The sequence below is a fragment of the Trachinotus anak genome, unplaced genomic scaffold, assembly GCF_046630095.1.
Source record: "Trachinotus anak isolate AG129_WGS33_773 ecotype Australia unplaced genomic scaffold, CSIRO_AGI_Tana_v1 ptg000007l, whole genome shotgun sequence".
Classification (NCBI taxonomy): Eukaryota; Metazoa; Chordata; class Actinopteri; order Carangiformes; family Carangidae; genus Trachinotus; species Trachinotus anak.
The window spans coordinates 16441574-16464168 of NW_027273858.1; the positions used below are offsets into that span (position 1 = coordinate 16441574).

Below are 22595 nucleotides of genomic sequence, written 5' to 3' on the forward strand. Positions count from 1 at the left end.
GTACGGTGTGTTTAAGTGTTTGTGTGCTTTTGCTCATCTCTCCTATCTCTGACTTTCAGCAGGGACCACACAACTGGAGTATTAAAATGATTCTATCTGGTTACCAGCTAAGGATTTCTAATAGGACTGGGGTATTTGATGGGCAAACTATCATGGAACACTGAGATATGTATTAGTATGCAGATGTTTTCTTTTCAATAACTGTGAGTGTGAGAGAGAAAGAGCGAAAATAAGGAGAGGCTGAGATGATGGCAGCCTGCTACAAATTATGAGCAATTAGAATAAAAATTTCTCATTTAAATCTCCACATAATAATCTGCCAAAAACATTTCAACCTACTCTTCAGGAAGTCTATACTAGCCATCTGTTGTGGTCAGAGAGTAAATAATATAACCTCAGCTAATTTACTGCAATGCTTTGGCAATTTGTCTAACACATCTGACTACTCTGTACTACACCAAATTGGTTATTTACAATCAAATAGCAGTTCATTTAATGACACGACATGCCTGTACATGGCATGTGTGAACTGAGAAGTTTCAAATTGGTGTCACTGCTGAGTGGAATTTCTATGGTACCCTTGTATTTTATAATTTATGTATGTAATTTTATGTATTAATAATCATTGGGGCTACTGTATGTCATATACCTTATGAAAAATGGTAATTATACTGTCATAGATCAGTAGTATGCTGCAAAGTCAACATAAAGTGTTCACACACCCCACCCCGTTATTCTCAAACATTCTCCCTAAAGCCCGATTGCAATTTGAGCTCTCACTAGAACAGAAGTGAATTGATCTGAAATGAACTGAACTACAGTAAATGTGAAAGTTACATACAGAAATACAAACAGATCTGAGCAGACTGAGAGCCTGTACAGAGAAACCGCGGCACCACTGGGGTCCGTTTGCAATCACTTCATGTAGCTCTGCAGCAGAGAGGAGTGGGGACAGAGAGATAACCAAGAGAAGAAAAGTACAGCATGTAGGAAGAAGACTGACATGGACAAGACAAAAACACTTACGCGTTCAGTTTATTAATATACCCAAGCTTTATAAGGCTTATGCTGTGTGCATGTTGGAGATAGATCAGTAAAAAGCACTGGCACCACTAATGACACTAATGTAGAATGGAGATGTATATAATTATCTCCTGCATGAGGTGACCATTGCATGGCAATTGGTATTTTCTACAACACGGCAAATATCCCAGCCTGTTATTTCCACCCTTTCTTTCCCCTTTCATCTCTCTTTATCTCAATTAGTAGAATGTGACATTGTCAAATTAAATTACATCTTGTTGATGAGACATGACACAAGTTATGGAGTGTTCAACAGGAGGAGTGTTGGGGCTTGTTTGTGTTTTCGACTATCTCAATCCCCTTTGCTCAGGTAACAACATTTTGTAATAGATTCATTTATTGATTCATTTGTTTCGCCTAAGGTTTGTATTAGTAGTAGCTCTTAGATGTTTCACACTTTTCTCATAAAGTAGCTGTGTCCAACAGCCTCTCTCTGCCAAAAATGTCTCAATTTCCCTCACCTCTCTTTCTTCCTCCTTTTTTCTTCTCTCCCCTTTTAACCTATCTTTTCTATAAGCTGGGTCCTGGGGGGCATAGAGGAAAGAGTGGAAGAAAGGGTTAGAGGAGTGGCCAAGCACACAACTCAATTATACATCAAAGCACTTAAGTTGGGGACATTGAGGAAGAGGGAGCCAAGAAGAAGGGGTTTCACTTGGGTGGGGAGGGACCTTGGTGACGAGTGCTGGTTATCTCCGTAAGCTGGTGACTACAGGAAAAAAAAACTTTGCTTACTTATGGGAAAGAACAGAGAGGAAATATTGACTCTTCTCTTTTTTTCTGACACATGTCCAATAAAATGGAAGAATACAACACACCAAAGAGTCTCATCTCGCCACAGAGCATCTCAACTATGTTTCTGTCCAAAGGCTTGTTAATTGAACAGATTTTAAAACCTACCAATTTACCTGCAGCTGAACATAGAATTAAAAACTCTATGTTCTGGTGTATTCCCTGAGGCGAGGAGAGGCTACAACACATAATTCTGTACATTATGTCTAGTTCATTAAAACCAAGAAAGTGGAATGAATTATTTTCATCTTTTTTCACGAAGAATGACATGAATGAGATTTACCTACACGTGTGATTTCTGCTTGACTTCGGTGGACCTCAGTTTCTTAAACAATAAATTTCCTGCTCTGTTTTCATAATTTGTTCATTTGTAGATTTACAATATTCATTAACCACATTCAGTTACAAAAAGCCTTGATTTTGCTGGGTTTCTTAAGTACCACATAAGATAGGAAAGTGGGATGGAAACAAAAGAAACATGTAGATTAATTTAAATGATCACACTGCTGTGTAATTTATATCTGAAAAAATACGAAAATCATCAAATATCATTATGTTGTCAAAAATATGAAAATGATATTTTGTACGCTGCTACTTCCATATAAGGAGAGAATCAAATCTCAAGGTCTTTGCCATTTAAGAAAGATTCCTGTGCACACATCACCTCTGTGCACTGCATAATGTATTCAACAATTCAACCAGAAAATCCTAAAGAGAAAATAATACTTAAAGATGAAAGCAGGGCAAATCACTTGCAGCCCGCAGAGATGCATGCAGGAAAAGTCCACCGAGTGTTCATGATACAAAGGGTTTAACCTGTGGGGAGACACGAATGTACAAAAAAAATCATGGTCCTATGTCCATGTGCTTTTGATCCTTATTGAGTATGTGCAGATGTAGTAGAAAGCTAATAAAAACAAGAGTCCACTGTAGATGAAGTGATACAGTATCATCCTGGAAGCCACAGAGTCACACAACGATTAACATCACTATTCGGGCAAGAGGCCTAGTTTGTTCTATATAAGGAAATGCCGAAGACGCTATGAGACAACATCAGATTGACTAGAGTGACAACCTGAAAACGAAGCAGAGATTTGACAAAGATGCGCTGCATGTTGGGGCTTAAACATCTGTTTGTCACCTTAATTAGTTTGAGAGTTGTTGTGGTTGTCACTTATGCCTGCTGTAACATAGCTCTGTAAAACCTGGGATCTGAGGTGTAAATTGAACAGTAAATATAGTGGCAAAAAAAAAGAGAGAAAAAAAAAATCACATTTTAACAAAACGCACTAGTTTTAATTACCAGATGAGTCCAATTCAACTGCACTTTCTACAGAGGACAGTAAAAGGTAGAAGTTAAGTAAATTATATTTTTATTTACAGCAAGCTTTTGTATAGTAGGCATGGCTCACTGTATATGGTAAAAAAAGCAATTAGCACTAATAATATGTTATCAATATACTGGACTGCACATAGGAAAGTACCAGCTGTCCTTTCTTCTATACTTCTGTAGAATACATATTTTTGCTTTAATGCCTCTCTCCCTACCATCTCAGTTGTGGAAGTGACAGGCAAAAGAGATTTGACCAAACTGAAATGGTTGTAAAGCTCTATTAAGAAAAACAGTGAGAAGAAAAACCAGGTGAATGGTGAGGAAGGTGAATACTGAGAGACAGAAGAAGACAGACACAAAGAACTGTTTAGGAATTTGCATAATGTCAAATAGAGACCTGGTGAGGTTGAAGGCACAACTTGAAGCTGCACAATTTTTTTCCACCTATTAATTTCTTCCCTCTTTCAACAGTCAAATCGTTCCCATAACCATGGTATCACACATACTGCAAAATGCCTGGAGAATTAGTGGTCAGTCTTTCCCTCCCTCTCCCACAGGCATGTAAACATAAATACAAACAAAAGCAGCTGCAGAATATGGAGGTTTTGTTAGCAAAACCTTGTCCAAATTCATAATTCTGCCAAGTGAGGGTTAGAGAGAAGGAAAGCGCCAAAGGCAGGGTGGGGGTGGGGATGAGGGGTGGGACCCACACACTTGAAAGAAAGGGAGAGAGGGAACGACAGGTTGATTTATTCAAAGAGTGAGGAGTGGGTGAATCAAACTTTAATGGGGAGTGCAAGCCGATCTCTCTCCCCTTTCAATCTTGCCCCTCTCAGAAGTCTTTCCTTGTGCCCCCACCTTACTTCCCTTACTTTCCTCTCTGTGTCTGTCTGTCTGTCTGTCTCTCTCTCCCTCTCTGTCTCTCAGAAATACACTTGATGGTGACTCACAAACACAAGGCCTCCCTTTTTTTGACAGACAAATCTGCACCCATCTCTGCATAGCACACAAATCAAGGTGCTCTTCATGCTCAGTGGGATAAAGCAAATGACAGAAACATAAAGAGAGGAAGAGGATGTGATTTACCTTCATGAGTGGCAGCGTACGTGATGCCCAGACAGTATTTGTTGCGTTAACCCCTGGACTGGAAAGGATGCGTGGAAAAATTGTTCTACAGGCCTGACATCCTCGCTGACAACTAACTAAAGGGGCCATTTGCCCTGAAAGGATTACTGAAGTCTACAAATGAATCATCATTCATGGAATAAAAAACAGTGCTTACTCGTTTCAAGAATATGCTATCCACACATGAAAACAGGCTAGCATATAATGAATATCTGCAGATGGAACACCCCCCCCCCCCCCCCCTTCACATACACACACACAAACCCATCAGTGAAATGCAGAAACTAAAATCAGGGGACTGTTTCTGTTTGAAATATGTGAACAAACAGCTGGTAAAACATCCTGGGCCTGTATACAAACTGGCCATATGCACTCTATTTGCGCTGTATAAAAATGGAACAGTTTATGTAGGAGTTAGATTAGTTTGTAGAGGATGATCATGTGCTATGTTTTAATCAGTGCTGTCAGACATAATCATACAGACAGATGGGGGAAAAAAAGCTGAAAAAAAAAATGTTCAACAGAACTACCAACAGTTTACTGTTTCAGCACTTCCTCAAACACTTTCTTGTTAACTGTATTCATGATTTAATTATTCAGTATAAAAGGATATGATGCAGAGGAACAGCTTTTTATGTGCCATCAAAAAAACTGGAGTAACTCAGTAAGGATACTTTTTTAGAAACCACAACTTTTGCTTAGAATTGGGTCCCAAGCACCAAATCTATGTAGGGGAAAGTAATAAATGGAGGCTGAGGTGAGTAAAATATTGACTGCTTCCCATTTAACCTTCTCACTTTATCCATCTTTTCTCTCTTTCTCCCTAAATCCCTCCATCCCTCCCTATGGGCTCAGGGTCTTAGTGTCAGGCAGAATTCTCTTTGAGGCCTGCGCCTGTCAACCAGCCACCACTCAGCTCTGTAACCACTAGATTCAATTACACTACAGGAGAGACCAGGAGAGATGATATGAAATCATTACGGGATAAATCCTACTTCAAGAAGAAAGCATGTGCATTTCTGTGTGTTTTGCGTTTCATAAAGAAGCAGGGTGACTGGAGAAGTTAAGTATTTTATGACTGTAATTTCAAAAATAAACGTATACTATAAATAAGACTTTTTTTTTTAGGTTCCCTGAGAACCTTGCAACTGCAAGGATAGTCATCCATATACTGTAGGTGCTGCTTTAGATATTTAAAAAGCTATACTTGTTTGTCACCTTGTAAACAAATTACCTTTGGATGTTGTAACCTGCTAAAATACAGGTCGGAAGGCAATACAAGATTTCAGCTTTCAGAAGTGAACAAAGGCAAAGAAGAAAGGAACACAACAGATTCATCTATGTTCCACCTGACAGCGACAGAGGGCACATCAAACAGCAGGTGCCTCTGTTTTGCTTCCAGGGCCTGCATAAAGCACTAAACAGCTCATTCACAGGCATAATAGGAGCTCTCACACACCCTCTGCCAATATTATCTATGAGTGCAAAATTGTTTGGAGGAAGTAGTAGCCAAAAGTTAGGTGCTAACATGATGCTGGTTTGAATTTCTCTCTTCTACAAAAAGTGTTATCATAGTGCCTAAGAGCAGCGGGTGTGTTACCCAAACAGTCAATTATCCAACTGTCAAAAGTCACCAGTTAATGAAAAATATAATAATAAAGGGGCTAAGAGATATACATTTGTTCTAGGCAGTATGCTACATTGCAAAAATAATTTTATTGATCTTCAGTTGTTGTCTTAATATTAATAAATAACCACAGGTTTCTGTTGAGGATTCCTGTTATTATGCCTCTACTGAGGAATCTTAAAAACAAACCAAATACAGAAACCTTTTCTGTATCAGACCAGACTGAGGGGCCGTTTTTTCTTTACATGTTTGACTTTCACCAAAGCAGTTTCCACCATGGGCAGTCCTATTCTATAACCTCAGCCATAGTTCATCAGAGCTTACTGTAGGTTAGAGAGGGATGTTGAGATATGGCTGATAGAAAATAGAGGCTGAGGAGGGATTTGCTCACATGCCTGGCATACCTAAGAGACAGTCAACACATAAAGTTTGACTTTATCAGTTGGAGCCTCTTGCCTGTCTGCCTGTTTGCCAATACATTTAATTCATCTATATGCTGCATTACAACTCTGGTCTGAAGTCTGCTGTACAATCTTCTGTGCATCATTATTGTGTTATCGAAGGAAGGATTCCACTGCACTGCGTATCTACTGTAGGTAGGAATGCATGTGAGTATTGGCAAGAGGAAGAAAGAGAGGTGGAATTCAGATTCTGAAATGCAGTACCTGGAGGGATTTGAAAAAACTCACTTTTCTAAGGTCTTGGGGAACTGGATAGTTATTACTGGATAATATCTACAATATTAACTATAACTAAATACATGCGAAGTGAAAGAGTATGCAATAATAGCAAATATACTGTTTTAATGTGTCAGACAGAAGCGAGCCGGAGAAACAGAACAAAAGGAAACTGTTTGTGGTCAGGGGCAGCTTATGAAACTACAGGACTTGGCACACACTGGGCACAGTTAGAGAAGTTGTAAGTGTTGGCTTTTGATATTATCACAGTGGCACTGACAGAGAGACTGACTCCCAGTGGGGGAGTATAAGGGCCAGGCAGCTGGGGGAGGTGTGTAAGAGTGTTTTTGGGGAGGTTTGTCTTTAACCATGGATGGTCCCACAGTTGCACAGACAGCAGCTCTGTACTCCACAGATGCACACTTGGCAAAACATTTTGAGTTTGTCAATAGAGGGCTTGCTGTATAGAGGAATACCTGTCGCGCTTAGGGAGTGTGAAAAACACTTCTCAGTATCCCAATAATGGATTTGGGTTGTGGCCCATCTGCTGTTCTATCAAAACATTATTTCTGGTGATAGTCGTCGCTCTTTGTATCCATCCTCTGCTGCTGGCTGCTTGAGTGTGTGGATGCTGTAAATCTGGCCAGCTCATTAGCACTGACAGAGGGAATGCTAGCAGCCCACCTGCTCCCCTTCACCCTCTTTATGGCCCTACAAATTAAAACGACATTTACACACACACTCCCCCTGCTCTCCCTACTGCACTGCTCACCTTGCCACTCACATTGCTTCATCTGCTCACCGCTGAGCTGCATCAGGCCCAACTCAATACAACTCCTCCCCTAACTATTCTTCTGTTTCAACAACCCTTGAGCTCTTTGCGTTGTTTTCCTTTGGAGTCTGTCAGTCTGTGTCATGTTCTGTGTCATTGCTAATCTCATCATTTGATATTTGTGTTAAATCTCATCATTTGAATCCTTCATCTTTCTCTCATCATTCCTCCTTTACTTTTTCCAGTCTGTCATCCTTCACATCCATCACCCTTTCCCATCTTTTTCTCTGTGCACTAAAGCTCAGCAGCACTATCTAGCAGTGCTGATGGTTCTCTAACCACCAGTTATGGTGGCATGTCCAGTGAGTGACAACATGATGGAGCGATGTCGCAGTATGTTTGCTTCGCCCGCTAGAGGTCAGTTAGTGTCACAAAGGTAATGAGGCCATAAAAATGCAGGTAACGAAAGCTGTGCGCAAACAAGATAAGGTGGAGAAAAGGGGAAAGACAGGGGAAACAGGGCACAGTGAGGAAGAAAGTGACTCCTGCATGAGAACAGTTCCCAAATCTCCCGCAGGCTTTAAGTGTAAGAGGTGGAAGGCTTTAATGAAGCGCTTTCTTGTATACATTGGATTGTTTGCTGCATTGTTACTGCAACACATACATAAAAGTATAAATGAATTTGCAGCATCTACTTTATCAAGTAAGGCACACAAACAAATAAGTTCATGAAGATTTGTGATAAAAAATATCCCACCTGCATTAGTCTCTTGCTGTGCTCACATTCGGAAGGTTTGCATATTTTATTATGACTAAGTTATGTCTCATTGTTACAGGCTTCAGCTCTTTCCAAGGTAAAGAAACGCTGAATGTGAATTAGACTCACTGCTGTGTCTAGTGTTTGAAAGAATCTGATCTATTACCACATCCCATTGCCTCAAATAAAAAAGCTTAAATTTTGTAAGCACTAGGAGGGAAGGACTGACACAAGCAGTAATTCACTGAGTGATGCAAAGGAACTAACAATATGTGAGCGACTGAGGGTCAAACACGGCTCTGTTTAATGGCTTTCCGGGGGCTAAACTGAAGCCTATTGTTTGCAGAGCTTGGAAAGTCTGCATGTGGACTATAAGTGAGTCCCACACAAGTGAGCAGTGGTTGCACTGGCCTGAGAGAACCTTCCCTGGTGGGTGGTCTAAATAGCCTTGTCCCAACAGTCCTTCTTTCTCCCGTTTATGTGCCTGACTTTATGGATTGGGGAGAGAAAAAGCGAGTGGCTTTGAAGATTTGGTGAAGACTCAGAAAGGGGTATGTGCTCAATATAAACACAACAAAATATGTGGATGTGTGTGTGTTTGGGTGTGTGGATTTCAGCCCCTGTTTGAAGTCCTCCTCTCCACTCTGGCAATTACTTCATATCAAGGATTAGATGAGGGAGAGGGCAAAGAAGAGAGAACGATGGAAAGAAGCGAGAGCTGAGGAGGGAGGTAGCGGATTCAGAGAGAGGACAGAGAAGAGAGAGAAACTGAGAAGAGAGAGGATATTGAGGTCTGCAGTGAGTGTTTTTCTTCCCTGTGCACACTGTCTCTAACCATGAGCTAGAACACAGCTCCTCAAATCGTGGGAAGATCACAGGTGCAACAAAACACAGCCATTTCCAGGACAGCAAAGACTGAAAAGCACTATGAATAGTTGATGATCTGTATATGTATAGCCACCATGCAGTTACTACTGTTAGAACGGTCATGAGATTGATTTGACTTTCATACATGTTTTCATACCTTTTCTTAAATTCCATAGCCAAAACTTTGTTGCCCTTTGTAGTAAATATGTGTGAGGGAAAAGCTGTCTAGATGGTGAGAAGTTTTTTCTGCTGGCTTCACTGTTGTTAATGTTCATAAAACAGCAAATTACATAGCAATTGCCCTATATATGAAGAATTCTTACTTAATTTAAACTCTATGCAGAAAGAAGTTGTTTATAAAAGGCACACAATAACCTCTGTTTCATATGTTATTTTGCTTCTACACTGGCTGCAATGAGTTTATAAGTTAAATAACTGTAGGTCATCCTTACCTCTGGGATGTGGACGGTGTAAGGCTGCCCATGGAAGGTTGGTGCGTTATCGTTCACGTCTCCAATCTGGATGTTTACTGTGTCTTTGACCACCTAAGGGAGGAAACACCTGGGTAGAACTGTTCCAAAGCCACCTCCACTCTTAACTTGACAGAGGAGTGTAGTCACTGCAAATGTGTATCAGCTACACTTAGCCAAGATTCAGAGGGAAAGAAAACAGGACAAGTGTGTGACAGATTACCCGCAGGGGAGAGTAGGTTGAACGTCAGTGTGTTTCAGCAACTAAACTGTTTGGAGTGAGACAGGTGTCAGAATGATTATATGTGAGAAAGAGAGAAATAAGGGTGAGAATGAATGCGAGAGACTGAAAGAGAGATGGATTGAGAGGGAAGGTCTCTATGTGTCATGTGGTCAGGTTATATTCAGGTATCGGCCTGTGACAGGAGGTGTCACAACTGTGATCACAGTGCAAATCTGCTTCTTACCTCTTGAATGTCACTCACGTAGAATTCGACCTGCATCTCTGACTTGGTCTGGTGGAGATAGAGACACACATCAGCACAAACTTTGCGTGAACATGTAGTGCAAAGGAGCAGAGCAGAAAAGCAGAGGAAGACACAGAAATGCCACTCACAGACCTTTCCTCTTCATCTCCCTGCTATAATTTCACATTTTGCACTGCTCTTTCATCCTTTCATAATTTACATTCTATCTTATTTTCAAAATTGTTCTGAGTGTCTTTTCTTGTGTACAGTGCATTTGCTTTGGTAATGTGTAAGTGTGTGCAGCAGTTTGTCATTATCTGTGCTTGTTCAGTCTTCCTACCTCACGGTCGAGCTGCTGTCGAAGCCAGACAACGCCAGTGTCTTGGTTCACTGAAAAATACTTCATGGCCTCTTCTCCTGAAACCCCGTACACAAGGGGTTCCCCCTCAGGATCAGTTGCTTTCAGCTGGGCCACTGATGAACCTGCCAGACAGAGAGTCAAAGGTCACAGGTCCCACAAGGTCAAAGGCCAGGGTGTCCAACAAGAAGATACCAGAGCTAACACAATTAGTGCATGTTTACTCAAATACAATACATTCTCTTGTCCCATTACTCCTAGTGAGACACATAAAAGGTTATAACAGCCATATTATTGTGCCTCTTACATTAAAGAATTTGTATTGAACAAAACATTTTTCTGTCTGTCCAAATGTCACTGTTGGATTACTTGCCAACAGGTAGATTATTCACATGACATGCCAGTATTAACATACCCAGAGTTCACTGGAAAACATTGGTCATTTAAGTGTGCGGTGATTGCACACTAAATACACACACATGAAGAGGATAAGAGCTTAATCTGAAATGAAGAAAATATGTTAAAGCATGAAGATGTTGTCAGGTTTAATTTTTTCTCTCTGCTGAGTTATTTCTCATAAACATCATCTTTTAGATGCAGGGAAAGGCACTGAAAAAGAGAGAGATCACATACACTTAAAGGATGACACCAGTGTCAGAGGGTGCCCTTTCATGTTGAGGTTAAACATGGCATAAAAGCACATACAAACACAGCATGTGTAAGGGTAGAGGGGCAAAGGGTTTTTAACTGGAGCTGCAGATTCACAGATTTCATTCATCACAGACACTAGAGCTCAGACAGGCGGGATAATCAAAGGCAGAGGTGAAGTGCCATTAGGCTGGCTAAACCACCATGCTGGACAGGTGTCGAGAAGGGCAAGGCTGAGGCGAGCAGCAGCATAGAGGACAGCATCAAGACCCAGTGACCCACAGGGACAAGGCTCAATACTGGCCAGGATGAATCTGTTTGAGCACGGCATTGTAATGGACTGAGGGGAGAGTCTGCCAAGTCACACACAATGGATGTTATGAATATGTATTATGCTCTCTTTTCCATTCACAGAGGACAAACATATAAAACATTCACATGGCTCAAATGTATACACATATATAAAGCTCTACTTTGAGGAAATTCCACTGACATGTATTCCTTCCCAAACCCTAACTCTTGTTGGCTGTACATTTATTCATATCTTTTACAAAAAGGAAACAAAGACAGAATTGACTACACAGCATTGGCAAAGCTTGAGAGAGGAAAATTATTAATTGAATAAATAAATAAGATAAAATGAAAATAAAAAATAAATAGAAATTGCCATGCCTCTTTGGCCGCATTTCTTTATTGATGAACATTTTTCTTAATTGGATTATAGATCCTTGCCCCCCCCCCCCCCCCCGTTTGAGGTGAGCCAACTTATGTCTTATTCTTTGGAAATAACTGAATTTAGGTTAGTGCCATTTCTTCTATCCCTGACTCAAAAGCAGTGCTGCATTTCTCTGGGAGTATGGTTTGTAAGCCTGCAGTGCAGACTCCCTACTCCCACTTAAGGGTTATTAGTTTGGATTGAAACTTAGTGTGGTGGACACTCAACACGAACACGCAAACAGAGTGAGAGTTTGTGGGGGAGAGTGTAGGGCCAAACACTGCCAGTAAGGACACTGTCCATGGTGCTGAACTATCCTGCAGGCCCTGGAAGGCAGCTCAAAGAGTTGGAACATGCTTATTACTAAGTAGCTGTGCAGCATGAACACAGCTCTGTCAAACCCCCATTCTCCTTTGTTCCATTGATCCTCACAATAACCCCAAATGTCAGTCACAACTCCTTCCCACATGAAGTCCAAAAACATATTCCACAAAAATAAATACAGAGCTGGGTTTGATGAAGTTACTCCACTATCCTCCCACGCTCATTGGACAGAGGACTTGGAAAGTCTCACTTTTCAAGGTGAAAACGATTCAAACATACACATCACACACTCGAAACCATGGTGACACCTGTATTTCCAGAGGCGTGAATGTGACTTTGAATACATCTCTGTGTTTGCTCTCTGATGCTGACCTCACCAGTGCATGGTGGGATAGGCTTCAGCTCCACCTTTCACCCTCAATAGAAAGAAGGTACTGAAAATGAGCACATGCATAGGAGCATAAATACAAAGATCACACACACACGCAACGACAGCATGTACGCACACACATACTCATCCTCTCTCCCTCCTTGCAAGTATTTTTCTAGACAATAGAGGTGAAGCAAAACTAAATCAAGCCTATCACTTGCTCACCAAACTGCTTAACACAACGACCAATTAGGCTTCACAATCACACACCCCTCTCGTTTTATTAATACACCCCATTTTCCTATGAAAGGGTGGCAAAAATGACTAATTAATATAACGATTTATGAACCCCTCTCATTGCGTCTAATGAGATTTATGCAAATTCAGCTGCTTTCAATATGAGTTATAATTTGGTTGAAGACGGTGCAAATTAAGCATTTTACCTCAGAGTCATCAATAATAACTGATTTTTTTTCTCCTCCTTCCGGCCCTCTCGACTGTGGAGGGATTGTCTGCTCCACGTGGGTAGAAATACATCCAAGTGAAGGATAACAAATGGTCATTTGAGTCTAAGTATGTATGTATGAGAGCCACAGTCTTGTGGAAGATTAACTCCTACTCCGGAAAAGAGAGGCGAACTAAGACCAACCCATTAGGCATATGGGTTAGATTCTCTGCTCAGATTAAGAGAAAGTGTTCAGTATGGAGAGCTGGCACGTGTGCTGGACTGGATGCTACACCTTCACTGAATCAGAGTGCAATTGCATACTTAGATAAAGATCTGGTGCTGCACTATATATATCAATTGACTTTAGTTTCTCTTATCTTTCCTCTGTTTTGGACTCTGTAGTTATCCTACTCAGGTCTAGTTAAAGCTATGCTTTCACATCTGTGTATCCATAGGTGTATGCTTGTGTGAATCACTTTGTTTTTGACTGTATAAATGACTGTATTTGACTTTGTATAAATGACAAGGATTAAATGTCAATTCGTTTTAATTCAGTTTTAATTTTACACTTTGTGGGAGATTTAGGATCAGAATAAAGGTAAGGGCGCAAAGTGTTGAGGGTCAAGGTTCAGTAAAGACATTAGTAATCACAAACATTCCTCACAAGTAGTATATGTGTGTGTGTGCGCACATGTATGTGTATGTAATGTAGGTATCCTTCTCATACTTATCTATAACTCTGTGGCACCAAGCCCTTTACCCTGACAAATGATGCTATTTAGCAGCAAGTGATGCCAGTATTACTGTTATGAATGATACTGTGCACATTAACACTGCCCCTCCCCTCTCCTCTACTCTGCAACACTGCTCTCATGACAAGAGCGATGGGCTGCAGGAATCATCTCTCTACCTCACCTTTCTCTCTCCTATTGTCCTCTGAACCTCTTACCCTCTCCGCACAAACTTGAATACCGAATCCCTGGATTTCCTTGTATATTCAGACAATAAGTTCAAACCAGAAGGAGCAAAGCAGAGCAAACCGTAACAGACCATGGTAATCACATGACGGCAGCTGGGGTCCAAATCAGAACACTTGCCTACCATACTGGCCTGGTAGATTTGTGCGTCCTGTGGCTCAATACAAAAGTAAGAGAAAACCTTCAGGCCTCACACTGTGATAAGAGGGATACCAGAATACATGCAGTTTAATTTAGCCACTTACAACACCAGAGTCAAGTTGTGCTGGTTTCACAGGATACCAAATACTTAAAGATTAATTTAATGCATTTGACAGAATGCACAAGTAAACCTTCCCATTGGTAAAGTTCTCTCAGACTTTTGGACCCCATTGTATTTGGTTTGTCAAAAGAGTTTAACTTAGAGGCTAGTTAATAGCAAATTGAAAGAAAATACAGCATTGGAAGCATTTTGAAGTAAATGGTTAGAGGTGGAGAGGGGAGAATAGCTGAGCAAAAGGGTGTTAAGAAGGTGGTAGAATGAGACTAAGTGCAGAGGAGAACATAACAAATAGACTCCATTACCATAAGCACTTCTCTTAAAGTTAGCACAGGACTTCTGCATTAAGACAAAGCATTGCTGATATACTGTGGCAGGGAAAAAATCGTAAAATGCACAAAATGACAAAGCCTGGTGAGACAGAAGACTGAAAGGGAGGAGGAGGAGAGGAAAAAGTAGGACGACTTGCTAACCTATACGCAGCAGGAGCCACATGTTTTACTCTCCCCAACCTTTTAGGAAAGGCAAGGGGGCCAGTGAGGGCGCTAAATCAGCCGCTGGAGGACATCAATCCCTGCTGGATCAATAGGAGTCGCGCGTGTTAGACGAGGACTAGGCTCGGCCCTGCCCTGGGGCCTCAGGCTTGAGAAAGAAAAGGGGCTATAGGCCAAAGCCCTGTTCATTATGTTGGTGACATCTCTAGACCTCTCGTTCATCTGGGCACTGATTCAGTGAGACAGGCATTGTCAGGACTGCAATTTCAGGCATGTTGTGAATTATAGCTTCAAATTTTATGGTACACAGAGGCCTAATGGGTGTATGGGCAATGTTCAGAATACTGTCTGCCAAAGCAGCGGCAGACAAAAGAAAAGAAAGATGAAGCCACCTGAAGACAAAGCCTGACTGTGGATAACAGGGTAGAGAGAATCTTGATCTTCACCTGCTCTCTATAAATACTTAATGAATTGTCTTGAGGCAGGGCTCAAGCCTCAGGACTGAAGTCATGCAATCAGTGGGCTGATGAGTCAGTACGATGCCACTCATGTTACCACGCTGTCTATCCACTGACAGAGAGAGCCTTCAAACACATCAGCAATGCCAAGCTGAAGCCATGCTACCTCACATCAATCATTCCCATTCACACAGGCAAATGCTGTCTTCTGCTAACTGGCAGCAGGAGCTCCTTCAGTGGCGACTGTATTTTGTTTCCTACTTTATAGTGCAGCATTTGTCACTGGATGGATTAGCACACGAAGAAAAATATAACAGTATACTCTGTGGTGAGAGGCAGTAATGGAAAGCCTTCTCATCTGTCACATAGATGAGTTGTGATTATGAGACTGTTATTCCAAGCTACAATCCTGTATACTTTTCAGCATCAGATTTAGCTCTGGGGGAAACAGGAACAGTGTTAAAAAGTGAGTACGCAAAAACTCGTCCTGCTAATTGACTGTGTGCCATTATAACAAAAAGGGTCTGTTTCTTGCACACCACTACAACAGACAGTATGTGTGTGTTGGCATCTCTCTGAATTCCTGTACTGAAAGATCGATACAGTCATAAACCAATAGAGGTTGGTGCACACTATGCAGACATGCCACTTTCCTTTTGTTAAAATGAGGAACAGGAATTTAGCTGTTAACTGTGGTCATTACAGCGGAGACACCACAATATCAGCAAACGCTTTAACTTAAGATATTAAGATACAAGGTGGGAGCAAACTTTACTTGCCTGTTAATGGCTTAAGAGTGGGACTATATGCTGGATATTTGTATTAATCAATGCAGCTGAGCCAGAATCCACTGCAGTCACACCAATGTAGGACCCCAACAGTTTCAGTCAATGTGGCTCATATCAAGCACTTTGAGGGTAATTTACGAGTCAGATTCCATCAGGGATTTAAGTCACTCTTTCAGGCTCATCCTTTTAAGAGATCTCTTGAGGGCACATGCATTAACTTGCACCCTCACTTCCAGTCAAACACACAATAAATTAAACTTTATTCTCTTCCTTTAGAAATAAGATGGAAATGAGTGAAATCATCTCATCTCTGCCTCCTCTGCCCACGGTGCTGTATGCTACGTTAATGTCTAGAGAACCTGATTGCTTCTGGGAAGCCAGTAGGATGTGGAAATAAACCCGGCAAATCCACCTGGAATGACAATAGTGCAGTGGCCAGAAACTGAGTGCTAGGACCTCTATTTCCATACAAAGAGAGGTGTATGTGTTCAGGGGGCATCTTTAATAGCTGAAAAAGGATGCATGCAGATAGTTTATTTCTCTGTAGGATGAAGGCAGCCATAGAGAGTGACAGTAAAGCTTTTTCCCCAGGGAGGTCAGTTAGACAGGTAGCAATAAAAAAATGGAGAGAAAGAAAAGCTCTGATTTCCATATTGTGCCACAAATAAACAAATGCCAAACACACATTCTAAAAATGCCACAACTGCTACAGACGAGTACAACTGACTTAATAAATAATGGGGGCAAATTACAACTAAAGCTCTTCAAAGGAGGTTACATTTTTCTGTTATTAAAAGCTAACTTATCACACAGAAATCCTTACATTTTAATAGCTCTTTTGAAACAAGACATTTACCATATTCTCTCTCATTTTCCTCTCATTTACCCTTTTCACTGGCCTTCTTGCGTTTGTGTGTGTGTGTGTGTGTGTGTGTGTGTGTGACATCAATAACTGCGATGGGAAACAGAGCCGAAGACAAATAGTGCCTGGAGTCTGGCTTTAAGTGACTCCTGTGTTTCAACAACACACACCACAAGAGTCCTTGAGAGGCTGTGTATTAATCCAACAGATTTATGACTAAATCTGTCACGGATGGGAGGAGAACACCCTCTGTCTTTCCTTTAGCCATTCCTGAGAGACATACACACCTCCCAGACCACACATCCTGTGTGTATGTGTGTGTGTGTGTGTGTGTGTGTGTGTGTGTGCGTGTGCGTGTGCGTGTGTACATAGCTTTCAAGTAAACAGACTATACTTCTGTACTTCTGTAAATTCAGAAACATGGCATGCACACTAGGTGTGAAAAACACTTATACTCTTTAGCAAACATAGACATACAAACTTGTAATCACATTTCCCGAAGGTCATCTTGTATGAATGATAAGAAAAAAATTCCATTCAGTAAGCTTTTCCTGATGTCAGTGAGAGTATAGAATATATGTACTGTATGTGTGTCTGGCTGTCTTCAACAGAAACTAGGCTCAGACTCATGGTATGACTAAAAAAGCTCCAATGGGAGGAGCAAAATGTTGAAAACAAATGGTTTATGTACCTGTAGCTTAAAATCAAAAACCTCACTGTGCTTTAACCTTGTGGAAAAAAAGAACAAAGTGAAGATTGCAGTCTGTTTTGTTTCGTTCTCCTAAGCTGGCAGAAAGGAGGCACCAAGTGATTTCTAAGAAGCTGTACAATAATATTTTTCACCAGAAACTATAAAATGAATGAACTAAGAATGTCTTTTAAAAAGAAAAATAAAATTTCCAAAAAATAAGACTATTAGGAGCTTATACAAATATTGCAGAATAAATGCACACAATATATCAGTACATTTGTTTATCAGACTATATTTGATTCTGGATTTGTATCTGGACAGCAGTTGACACTGCTGTCCAGATACAAATCACTTATTTGCCCTGAATCCAATGAGAGCGAACCAGCTCAGTCTTAAGTGACCTGAGGAGGCGTATGATTGGATGTCTGGCCCAGGATTGGCTTTCTAATACCCCCAAATGGTGAAATGATGAAAACACTGAGTGACAAGGCTGTGACTAACCAATTACATTGCGAAAGTCGGATGGACAGTGAAGGACATTAGTGGACAGTCATCCCACGCATTGGTGAGGAGAAGCAGACCTGTCACTGCATATTCACACGCAGTTCCGTTCACCCTCCGATCACAAAGGAAAGCTCTTTGCTCTTGCTATTTCCTATTCCAGCCCATCACAGTCTTGCTGTTCCCCCGCTCTCTCTCTTTCGTTTTTGTCATCCTCTCGTCACGCTCCGTCTTGCTTGTGGAGGCCAGACAGAGAGACACAGGCAGCACTGATAGGAGTGGACAGGTGGCTGTGTGCTACTGAGGCTTCTGGAGTGACGGCCGAGCCAGTCCGGCCTGTCGTTGTCACAGAAGCAAACGCCCGCCCCAAACGTGCACGCATCCACCCCAAACCGTGCCACTTCTGCCAACACGCCAAAATGTCCATCAGCACTGTCACTTTGTTACGCCTGCTCAATTCTGTCCTTTTCTTTCTGTCTTTATGCCATGCTCTTTTCATCCAGCTTTGCTGCTCACCTCAGTTTTTAATCCTGTTCTTATTCTGTATTTGCCTCTATCTTTCACCCTCCCACCACTCCCTCTGTCTGACACTGGCCCTCTGCTGACCTCACCAGGGCTGACTATTACCTGAGAGTGAGCTAAATCATGGTCAGGTAATGGAACATGCCACCTTCATTGTGAAGCCACACACACACACACACACACACACACACACACACACACACATACACTACAGCCTCTCCTTTTTGGCCTTTTCCTTTTTCACTCCTGTTTACATGTTTATCATTTGGCCCTGTGTTACTGAAATTCCAGGCTGATGTTTCTGTCGGTCCTGTGGATGGGGATGTTGGGGAATGGCAGGTGCTGGGGTCAAGAATGAGGCTGTGGCAACTCAGAGTTGACCTCCAGCCTTGGTATATGTGGAGTATTACCTCAGAAAACAAGGGCTCCTTTCTTGACAAATATAGCTATAACATATACTTGAAAGCTCAGAGAATCAACAGTGGTTTCCCCGTTTTGGACGAACAGATCATGTAGAGGAGAAGGCACAGGAGCACTTTAATGGTGACTATACTTTCAGATTTATCTTCTATTTTACTGTTTGCCGGGCTTGTTATTTCTTTCACTGATATTGGCACAGCTTATTGCCTAGCATTCATTTACTTTTTCACCACATCTCCTTTATAGCAAGGAACTATATCAGGTTACTTTAAAGGTGTCAGACCAACCTCTTATCAGCTACTGGTGTTATATCAAAATAAATTCAATTTTTTTCATTATTTTTTCCTCTTCCTTTCCTTTCTTTGTCCTCCTCCTCTCTCCCTCCTATGTAGTTATTTATTTTACTTGCCTACACCTCTTCATCGACATACACAGAAATGCCACACAACAGACTACCCTGCCCCTTCTCTAATACACACAAATCTAATATATACACAACTTTTTTTTCATCCAATCCAATGCATGTTTGCACTGTTATGTTCATCCTGTCATCCCAATGTATTATGGTCTGTTGTCTCTCCTTTTATGTCTCTTCTCACTTAATAAAAAAATTGACTCCTAACACGGCTTTCAAAAGACATGATAACATTGATGAAATGTTATCCACACTAGTCAGTGAATAGGCACATTAATGCACTGTATAAACAGTACAATTCCATTTTCACTGATAATACTACAGTTTACAGTCAGAGAATGTTTGTCATCCTCACTGAATACGAGACAAAGGAAACAACATTCAGATTATTATCCAAGGACTGTGGCTTCAGGGCCATCCCATTGTATCTACATTTTAATATAAAATTAAAATAAAATAAAATAAAACTGTGTGCTGACTAGTATGCATGCTGAAACCACTATAAGCCACTATACATCTCACCTTGGGTTTTTAATTTGATGAAAAGCTGCATGATGGATACTTGTGTGTCTTTGTGTACTTGCTGAGATGGGACATTGTTCCTTTCTCTGGTAATATTGAAAACAATGCAAATGTGATCAAATTCTCACTTCAGTCTCAATCAACTGGTGGGCGGGTGGACTGAATCTAATAAACACTGCAAGTAGCATCAGGGCTCCCTATCGTTATTACTGTTAAAAGCAGCTATGGGCTGTGTTGAATTTGCTTTCAATAAAACAATTTTTTTATTCTCTCCCTCTCATTCTTCTTCAGCAGTGCTTTGTTCCCATAATGCTTGTACTCAGGTTTGTTTGCTTTTTTAAATCTGCTTTTTAGGCAAGTGAAAACAAAAAAAAGGAAAAAAAAGTGGCTGACTTTGATTTATTTGAATTGACAGGATGAACACTGTTGTTTTTCCAGCAGCCAGTTCTCAAATAGCAGATGCTGGAGCTTCATACCAGCACAGGAACAGCACATACTACACCACCTCATTCAATTGTCCTCCAAGGTCATTTAGAGTTAGCATTAAAATGGACTTGGCCAAGCTGGGGGCAAAGTTCAGTAGCCCAACAGCAACATCCACTTGCCACCGACAAATAGGCATAGGACAGCATCAAGCCATTGCTACATTATTCCATTTTTACATTTAACTTTGTTGTGGCATGGAGGCTCCACTGGACTATATCTGTAATAGTGTTTTTTCTCACCAGTCCATATGGTGTAACAGTTGTAGAATTGCACTGTGCTTGAGAGGCCACACTAGCATGTCTGATCCTGGTCAGTTCCAGCTCAGCTCAGTGTAGGCAAATGATTGGCCAGGCTAGGCCAAGGCCAGCTGGACTTTATCTATATGGGCAGAGTCACTAGTGCATCTCAATCTTCCTCATCTCTCTCTCGCTCTCTTATGTCCATCTGTTGTGAAGCCCCTTTCACCATCATCTCCCCCTCTACCAATATCTATTCCCATCTTTCCATGTGTGTATCAGTTGTACTTTCACATCCACTTTTTGTGATCCCCATTCCTTCGTCCTGCCTCTTTTCTTCCATCAACCTACAATCCCTTTCCCCTTTTCCCTCTTATTCCCTGTGATCTTCCCTCCCATCATTTCTTCCTGCTTCTTCCCATTTTCTATGCCACCCCCTCCTTTTCTTTTGCATTCCCACTACTTGTCTCTTTCTTTCTGTTGGTATCAGAACTGAACCACTGTTCCCCATGAGGCTGACACTTAATGGCAGGATAAGAGAGAGACAAGGAGACACAAAGGTAAAGACAGGAGGAGAAAAAGAGAGGACAGACAGAGATACATGAAGACTGGTCGTAGGATGGTAACTGTCCGAAAAGCTTGGCTGAAAATGTGCTAAAGCTGACCAGCAGAGGACTGCAATGCAGACATGCCAGAGTCTAAAGTGTGTGTGTGTGTGTGTGTGTGCGTGTGTGTGTGTGTGTGTGAGAGAGAGAGAGAGAGTGACAGAAAGAGAGAGAGTGGAGGGTGTGTGTGTAAAAATGCATGTGTCCAGATTGTTTGCTACGCTCCTGCCTAAATCTGATGACCGGCTGCAGCCATTACAGCTTTTTTCATTCTGTAGCATGCCACACTTGTTTTATGGATTATAAATGAACTCGTTATCTGTAGTGCTCATTAGCTTCAGGTCCTAATTAGCCAAAATTAATATTGTTTCCTGACAAAGACATTGGCACTGGCAAATTGGCAATTGACCCCCTTGGTCAATCTGGAGAGAGGGACATAGTGACAAGGGGAGACAAAAAAACAGTAGAGGTGAATAAGAGAGCTGTGCAGTGACAGCTGCTCTGGACTCGTCTCTCCCTCCCTCTCCCCCCCCCTCCCCTCTTGCAGTGTCCTGCACAAACTGTCTCCTCTCACCAAAAAGCAGCTCTTTAAGCAGACGTGCTGCACTCTCATTACTGTCGCTAAAGAGCCATGACAGGTTTGGCTTATAAATGAACAGTCTAGGTACAATACAAGCAGAGCAGCTAGGTATTTCAGATGTTAAGTGTGTGGAAAGCCTAAGCAGAAAACCAGAGGATTTGTTCGCAAATGGGACTGAGACAAACTGCTGCATAGAGGAACAAATAGAAGAGAGAACGAGACAAAGAACAGAGAGAGAGAGAGAGAGAGAGAGAAAAAGGGAGCCAAAAGACGACAGACAATCCTGTCTTACTCCTTAAAAAAAAAAAAAAAAAGAAAAGAAAAAAAAATGATCCGTGCTTCTAAGGACGCCTGTTAAATGTCAAACACCTTCTCTGCTGTGAGATAAGCGAGAGGAGTTCAATTATACCGCGCACTCTTCACTAGTGTGCAAAACCACACACATAAACACATACAACTGTAGACACACACACACGCGTGCGTGCCTTCTCAGCCTATCACTGTGCCTACAGCTAACAGATTTAGAAGACACACATTTAGGTATCAAAAGACAGTTAGAGCAAACACCAAATTGATCAAATATGTATCTGTGTTGAAAAGGCTATAGTTACATCACCTCACAGTGAATGGCAACATACTGAGAGCATAATGAGAGCCTAACCAAGGTGTGAGATCATTCTCCACCAGTTCAGATCAGACAAAGAGATCGTGACACCAAAGAACAAAAGCAAGCAAATCTGAACAACGACTGGTCTGTAAATGGGGGACATAGCGTGCAGTCACCCCACTTGTCAATTAATCCTATCTGGCACCAGCATGCTGGCCTTTATGAGAACAAATGTCAGCTTTCAAGACAAGGACGAGATAACCTTTCTTCATAGAATGCACACCAGCCTCAGGTGACCAAAGCTGATATTACACTGCAGGCGTTTAATTTAAACTGATCCAA

At 41.4% G+C, this 22595-nt stretch overlaps 1 protein-coding gene across 3 annotated transcripts in view; it reads right to left on the reverse strand.

The window, feature by feature from the left end:
• cdh23 (cadherin-related 23) overlaps positions 1 to 22595 on the reverse strand; it is a 166265-nt gene that overhangs the window by 111794 nt on the left and 31876 nt on the right. For all 3 annotated transcript variants that reach the window (XM_071481036.1, XM_071481035.1, XM_071481034.1), the window contains exons 5-7: positions 10308 to 10450; positions 9968 to 10015; positions 9483 to 9575 (exon numbers count right to left, since the gene is read on the reverse strand). In XM_071481036.1, coding sequence (XP_071337137.1) covers positions 9483 to 9575; positions 9968 to 10015; positions 10308 to 10450 — 284 coding nt within the window. The remainder of the gene's footprint in view (positions 1 to 9482; positions 9576 to 9967; positions 10016 to 10307; positions 10451 to 22595) is intronic.